Raw genomic sequence first — 7,836 nt, 5'->3', positions numbered from 1 at the left:
TTTTTTTTGCACATTTTGTCCTGCACAGTAAAGCAGCTTCAGATCCGAGACTCCATTTGCTCTGGGCCAAAAGCCCCAGAGGCATTAAAACAGGACCAAGAGATGCTTCTGCTACAATTGCTTTTATCCAGGCTCACATTTCAAACACAAAATAGCCTTGACCAGTGCAATGAAAAGCAGTAGCTCCACTCAGTGTTTGCAGGCAGGTGTGAGTTTGATCTCGTCCTAAAAAAATAATCCACTCCATGCCCATCACTCAGCATGCATCAACCCCTTTGAGCTGCAGATGAAATAGGCAAGATGACATTCGAATTAAAATGTCATCACATTAGCCACGCACGTCACCCACCGTAAATAAGTAGCCAGAAATTAAGACAGGGGGGTTTTGGGTGTTTAACCAACACGTTTCTTCCCCAGAGCCCCCGGTGACCATTTTCAAGAAACTGCAGAGTCAGAAATTTCCTGATGGCTCAGTGGTCTCTATAGAGTGTGAACTGTCAAGGCACAACGTTGATGTGAAATGGATGAAGGTAAGTGAGGAATTTTTCTGGGACTAGTTATCCTCAGAGCACAAAATAAAACAATAGAATTTCCCATTTTTTAAATAAACATTTTCTCGTAGGATGGTGCAGAAGTGAAGCCAAGTAAAGATCTACGCATTTATGCGATGGGAAGGAAGCGGTTTCTCCAGATCATGAGATGTCACGTCACTGACTCTGGCTTGTACACATGTGACGCTGGAGATGCCAGCACATCCTGCACCGTGGAGGTCTATGGTAAGATACCGCAAACGAAACGTGTGTCTTATAGATCCTTTCCAATAGAAATGGTGTTTTTGGTATTTTTAACATTATCTTGTGACATTTTTTATGATGAACATATTTTAGGAAAATAGTGTAACTAGAACACTGAGCTATGGTGACAGGAAAAGGGGGTGGAGTTGCTCCCCCCATTTGTCCACCTACATAATTAAAAGACCACTGAGAACGCTTTTACAATAGATCTAAAGATGATTAGAGTCTTTAAATGTGTCCTTAGGGTGTTGAAAACATGCAAATACAAATGATAAAAGTTTTATCTTAATTCATTCAACAAATATAGAGAAATTTGTAAACTGTTAAATTATAGTTTAATACAGTAACTTCAATTTGGACAGTTTTTTTTTCATGTATACACTATAAATCTTGTTCCTGATATGATTTAAATCATGAAATGCTGTCAAGACAGAAAATAAATACATAAATAAAGTGATAAATGTGTTTCTGCTGATAAAATGGAGCATTGGGGACAACCTTTGTTCAGGAAATTAGTTTCAGCAGTACTCAATTAAAATACATTTAACATTTTTATAAAGAGTTTTTCCCAGCAGAATTATATAAATAAATGCCATGGCAGTTTGTTTTTTTCCAGTGGGGGGAATGATGTTATCTGGTTTTTAATGATAATAATAAGTATATTTTCCTATAAACCTTGGAGCTTCTATTTGGTTTTATCTAGTCAATCCAAAAAGAACATTCTTTTGAAAAACAAAAATGGCCTATTGTTTGAAAGCTATGAATATATTAAACATCAAACAAATATTACTCACCAAGAAACACTCCAACCACATCACTTCTCCTCAGAGTCCTTGTTATCATGTCGTTCTTTGTCCTGAGCTACAACCAGGAAGTGTTAGCCCACCATGTTAGCTTAAACAAGCTGCATGCTATCAGGCTAACATGTTTATTTTTAGAGAACTACATGAAAGTAATCTTCAATTTGTTGCTATTTATGTTAGTATGCATCAAAACAAGTCCTAAAATCTTCTGTAGTCTTCAGTTGTACATTATTTTACGCTTTAATTTCTCCAGTCAAAAAACAATTTGTGTTCAAAAACGCAATTTCCTTTTAAACATTTACTGGATGTAGTTCGGGCTGCAAAATCACATTTAGTACTAAATGAAAATTGCCCCAATTAATCTGTCATCAATATTCTATCGTAATTATGACTTTCAAATGTGTCACCTTAACTCAAGGCATTTATTTTATATTTATATATTTTCCTTACTAAACCAGCGTTAAAACAGAGCTAATCTTTGTTTAAACAAAGACAGGATCAGTATAAATCCGAATCTTAACCAAGTAGCCCTAAACTGGTGTGGAACGACAACCAAGGTTACACATTCAACACCTCACAGCTTACATAGCATAAAATACTAGATGTTGATAAAACTGTTGCAAAATAACTTAAAAAAAGAGCAAAATACCTGTTTAGAGCATATAAAAATTATTATATGGGGTGTATTAGTTTTAAAAAAGGCCAAAAGATAAAATTAGCAACTTAACAGATGTCTTTAGTATATAAAATAAAAAGAATTGGGCCCAAAATGTATCCTTGTGGTACGCCAAATTCAATATCATTGTAAAGTATGAACTGTACATATTGTTGTCTCTTGTGCTAGTTGTACTGTGTAGTTTAACTGTTTTAAATCTATTGGTCTAATAAATGTGAGTTATATACATTTAAAAGTCAGAATATTAAACATTCTTGTCATTTTTTTCTATCTTCTTGTTCCTAGTAATTCAGATGCTCAGTGTGTGAGCCTAATATTCACTCCGTAAACAGTTGTCTGTAATTTAATACTGAAAACTGAAAGTATCTTCTCATGTTTTATATCCAGCTTAAGTGAACATAGTTTCATGAAAAACTGCTCAACACTGCCATCTGTTGGTAGTGATGAGGGATTGCTTAAAAAAACTCAACAGATTTTCCTCATGTTTTTTTTTTTTTTTTTTTTTTTAAGATGCCCTACTGCTGATAATAAAATATATAAATATTGAGGTTTTTTTTTCCTAAATGTGTATTGGTTCAACCGACAGAGCGTGAGCTGGTGGTCCTCCAAGGCCTTGAAAATCTGGACATCCAGGAGGATCAGAATGCCGTGTTTGTTTGTGAGGTCTCTGTGGAAGATGTGCCAGGAGAGTGGTTCAAAAATGGGGAGCAGATTAATCCGACCAGCACCATAAAGATCCGCCAAGAAGGTCAGCTTGAAAACAGATGCCAAGGTTTTTTGGGGGGGTTGGTTTGCTGGTAATTCTAAATATTTATTTTATATTCATCTGCTCTTTTCAGGAACAAAGCATTTTCTTCTCATGTGTAATGTGCGAGCAGAGGACTCTGGAGAGATCAAGTTTGTTGCCAGAAATGCAGAATCTGTTGCTCATCTAAAAATAAAAGGTAAACCTTAATAAAACAAGTAAAGTTCCATTTTGATAATTTATCATAAAGTATTGAGTTAACCAGGTATTTCTCGATATTATTCCCATGTATTTGCTTTAATTTTTTTCTTTCCAGAGCTTCCTGTCAGCATTGTAAAACCTCTCCAGGATAAAACTGCTCTGGAGAAGAGCCGCGTGATCCTGGACTGTGCCGTCTCCAACCCCAGGTGTAGCATCCGCTGGTACAAAGGCAGCAATGTCATCCTGCCGTCGGAGCGCTTTGAGATCAGCAGTGAAGGCTGCTATCGTAAACTAATCATCCAGCAGGTGGCGCTAGAGGATGAGGGCCAGTACAGCGTGCAGGTTGGAGACCATACGTGCTCAGCAAAACTGACCGTAGAAGGTAAGAAACTTCCAATTTGTTTTTCTGTATTGTACTTTTTTCCAACATTTGTTTTTATTTTATTTTATTGAATGCTTATTGAAAAATCAACCAATGAAAATTAGATATTTTTTCCTTAGCTGTTCATCAAATTCTAATGTTAAAGGTTGAAACCACTGATTTAACTTTTCTTAGTTGAATTGATGCTGCCCTCTAGTGTCATAAGTAAGTAAGTGATTTTTAAACATCTTTTTATTTCAACTCGAACTTATTTTTCTTTAAAAATAAAATTATGAGGAAAATACCACAAACCAAATTGACCACAGAAAAAATCTTATGGGTTAAGACCAATGACCCCCACAGCATCCATCCAGAAGCAAGATGAAGAGAAAATTGAATAAGTTAAGTGAAGAAACACATGAGGATAGGGCGAAATAGTGACATATGATTGGTTGTGTTGATCCCAGAAAGGGAAAAATGTCTCCTTACTAAATAAACTCATAAATTTGGAAAAGCACACCAAATATTGTCATGAGTCCCTGTTCCCTCTGCCGACCACCAGAGGGAGCCATCTCCCAAGTTTTGACTCTCACCTGGCCTCATATTACATCTCCCATCAACCACTGCTCCATCATCTAGTTTTCTCTTGACATCCTGTCGTGTGTTTTGACCTTTTCCTGTTTGATTCTGTCCTGTTCCTACCCTCTTGCTGATGATTAAACACTATTAGATATGGATCCAAATGCATCAGCCTCTTTGTTACAAGTATGGGGCAAAAGTTTTTGTTGAAGCTATTTTGATTTTAAGCACACTGTTTATAGGATATGAAAAGTTTTGTAACTCGTCTTCAATGTACTGATGTGCTTTTGTGTTTCTAGATTAACAATTTGCAAACTCCATCAAAAGGAAAGGCTGGTTTTTAGCTTGAAAAACAGCTTTGTGCCACTCAGTTATGCTCACAACCTGCATTCAAGTTACCACTTCCAATGAAAAGTCTATGTAAACATGGGTAAATGAGAGTTTTGGTGCTTCTGCGTTCACATTTCCACATTCACACACAGCTACGCACATTTTCGAGACAGTCTTTGAGCTCTACACACAAAACGTGCGCCAAATGAACGTAAACCACGTCAAACTTTGACAAATCAGGGACTTGAATTTGGTAGAGATGCATGCGGTTTTCTGCACAACACCTGTTGAATGTAAGATTGTCATCTAAAGCTACAGTATCTCACAAAAGTGAGTACAGCGTTCACTTTAGTTCCCAGGAGATTGACTATTAGTGCCTCTATCATGATTTATTTTGCAGAAAAAATAACTTTATACTGCTATACAAGATGGACTCTGGCACATGAATTTCTGACACAATGAAAAGTAGTCTGTTGTCCCATGGAAAAGATACAAATCTGCAGAAATGTAAGGGGTGTATTCTCCGCTCTCTGGGTGTGGAGAAGGTCTCTTTAAATTCACGGAAGTACCAACCTTTGAAAAATCAATCGTGGAGGAGGAATTAATCTGTAGTTTGTGCCTTTTTGTAACACTTTATGTTAGCAATGTGTTGCAAATCGGTGATTATGCAACACATTTTGATTGATTGAATCACTTGGATGGCTGACGTCCCTCCCCGTCTTTCATGTCTTTGCCCAGCCCAGTCTTTGATGATGCTCAGAGAGCTGGAGGACGTGGAGGTGGTGGCTCCTGACGAAGCGTGCTTCGAGTGTGAGGTCTCGGTCCCGGTCCTGAAATCCCCCATTTGGAGTCTGAATGGAGAGGCCCTGCAGCCGAGCTCCCGCGTGCGCATGGAGAAGATGGGCACGGTCCACAGACTGACGCTGCGGCAGACCTCAGCAGACATGAGCGGCACGGTGGAGTTTACATCTGGGAAAGCAAAGAGCAGAGCCCAACTCCAGGTCCTAAGTACGTTCAAGCAGACTCTTCTTTTACATCCAAAAAACCCTGCAGTTATCAGATGCACCTTTAAACAGAGCATGCTTGCCCAGGAGATTACGTGAAATTGATGGAAAACAACCTTCACAAAATGAGGTCGCAGATATGAGACACAAGATGCACCACTACAAATAAAGGAAACCCTTATGTCGTCCTCGTGAAAAAAATAAAATATATCTATATATTAATATCTTGAACACAATATTTTATTATTTTATTTGAAAATATACATATATTACTATACAAATTATCCTACCATCCATTGGTGTCATTTAAGCTTTAACCACTAGGGGGCAGCACCACAAAACAAAACGCACCCCAAGGAAACAGAAGTGATGTCAAGAAAAAAACACAGGAATAGAAAAACGGTGGTTAATCTTTTTAATAATAAAAACAAAGCAAAGGCTCAGAATCTTGTAAATTGAATCTGTTTGGTGGCAGGAGAATAAAATAGTTGAATTTATGATTGTTTAAACCCCATTTTTGCAATTTTCTGAATGACAAAGGGAGACTTTTGTGTCCCTTTTGATGCAGAATTTAATGTTGTGTTGGCTTTGATTAAAAATAAACTTTAAATAAAGTTAATTAGGATCACTACAATCCTAAAAATGGAAATTAAACTGTAGAAACAAACTAAACTTATTTTTTAACTAAGTATTCCAGACTCCTGCCTCTGTACTTTCTCTTTAGACTTTGTTTTTTATTTTTTTTTCATATTTAACAGATCTGTGACGGTTGTTAGCAGAACAGAAATAAAGTACCCGTGCATGGTGTTCTGACAGGAAATTTTGTTAAAGTACTTTGCACTGCATGTGCTGAACATAGCTGTACATACGTTACATGCCTCGCCGTCCAGGGTGTTGTGCTCGGTCAATAATGTAAGGGTGTTTACGGTCCCACTCTGCAGCTCTCTGTGACCTACATACCCATTGACAGAGCCCCGAAGTGCAAGGGAGTAAACTATATTTGGTTTATTATGTTGGCTTTAAATGAAAGAGGGTGTGATTTAACCATCTGACCCACATAGTGAACCTGTTGTGAGTTAACATGCCTTTAAACTGAGCGTGCGGTGCTGTTCGGTCCGGGTTTCTAAACACCATCAAATGTATTTGAATGAGTCCCAAAAGTTTGGATTTTACAAGAAATGTTGAATTGTACATTTATGAGAATGTTGTAAATTTATTTAAAAAAAAGTTTAATTTTTAATAAAATAAGCTCTTAGATCTATGAGTAAAATATAGTAATTATTATTTGAAATAATAAAGTTGTAATTTGATCAATTATAAGCTGAGAACTTATTAGATACAAGTCAAAAATTTCTAAGGCAAAAAGTCAGTCCAAGAACAATATAAACCACAATAAAAAAAATGAACCATAAAGGTGTTTCAGTACGATAGAACATGGAAAGTAGTTAAACCACTAATAAGGAAATAAATAAGGAAATCCTAAGTCTATTAGTAAGTCGACATTGAAAAGAATTTGCAGGAAGCTGGGCCTGTTCAGAAAAAGATTCTTGACTGGACTGGATTACACCGTTTATGCTAGTGTAGTTCCAGAGGTTCAAAAACATTATGGATTCCTGTGATAAACTGATGCATTAATAGATTTAGTCAGCACATAATGTGGATTGAGGTTTACAAACTATGCTTTTGGAAAAGGGGGACGTTTACCTTGCTAAATTATAACTATATCTCATATTTTTACAAATTTATTGTTGTAAAATTAAGCCTTTTTTCTCATAAATGTACAACTTTATTCTTGTAATGTTTTCCCTTTTTATCAAAATGATGCAATTTTATTCTCATAAAATTCTGACTCTTTTTCCTCATAATTTTACTTTATTCTCGTAAATTTTTGATATTCTCTTAATATTTTACAACTTTACTTTTTTCTCTGTAATTTAACAATTTAAAGTTAAATTAAAATTAAGTTTTAAATTACAACCTGTTTCTAATAATTTTACAACTTTATTTCTCTCAAATTTTTGACTTTTTTCTCAAAATTTTATTATTTTTTGCCTTAAATATTATTTACTTTTCTCCTTGAATTTTAAGTTTATTCTTATAAAGTTCCAACATTATTTATTCATAATTTTATGTATTTTTTCTAGCATATGTTTGGCTTTTTTTTTATCAATATTTTACAACTTTATTCTTGTGCATTATATATGTTTTCTAATAGTTTTATAACTTTTTTCTCACAAAATAACAAATGTTTTCTCATAATTTTAAATGTTATTCTTGTAAAATTACGTTTTTTCTAAAAATTGTACAACTTTATTCTCGTAAATATTTTTATGTTTTGTTTTT

General features: G+C 35.4%; 1 protein-coding gene and 1 long non-coding RNA gene across 2 annotated transcripts in view; one reads left to right on the top strand and one right to left on the bottom strand.

Annotated features, from left to right (window-relative positions):
- The window catches only part of LOC118597920, an 11,197-nt gene extending 9,351 nt beyond the window's left edge, over positions 1-1,846 (bottom strand). The window contains exon 1 of the long non-coding RNA XR_004946939.1: positions 1,589-1,846. This is a non-coding gene — a long non-coding RNA (uncharacterized LOC118597920). The remainder of the gene's footprint in view (positions 1-1,588) is intronic.
- The window catches only part of obsl1b (obscurin like cytoskeletal adaptor 1b), a 41,141-nt gene that overhangs the window by 31,259 nt on the left and 2,046 nt on the right, over positions 1-7,836 (top strand). Inside the window, exons 19-24 of the mRNA XM_024287160.2 lie at positions 418-530; positions 623-776; positions 2,860-3,021; positions 3,113-3,217; positions 3,335-3,601; positions 5,228-5,497. Of these exons, the coding sequence (XP_024142928.1) occupies positions 418-530; positions 623-776; positions 2,860-3,021; positions 3,113-3,217; positions 3,335-3,601; positions 5,228-5,497 (1,071 nt within the window). The remainder of the gene's footprint in view (positions 1-417; positions 531-622; positions 777-2,859; positions 3,022-3,112; positions 3,218-3,334; positions 3,602-5,227; positions 5,498-7,836) is intronic.

Source organism: Oryzias melastigma, linkage group LG21 (genome assembly GCF_002922805.2).
Source record: "Oryzias melastigma strain HK-1 linkage group LG21, ASM292280v2, whole genome shotgun sequence".
Taxonomy (NCBI): domain Eukaryota; kingdom Metazoa; phylum Chordata; class Actinopteri; order Beloniformes; family Adrianichthyidae; genus Oryzias; species Oryzias melastigma.
The sequence above is the reverse complement of the archived record's forward strand: the minus strand, read 5'-3'. Positions and strand labels throughout refer to the sequence as shown.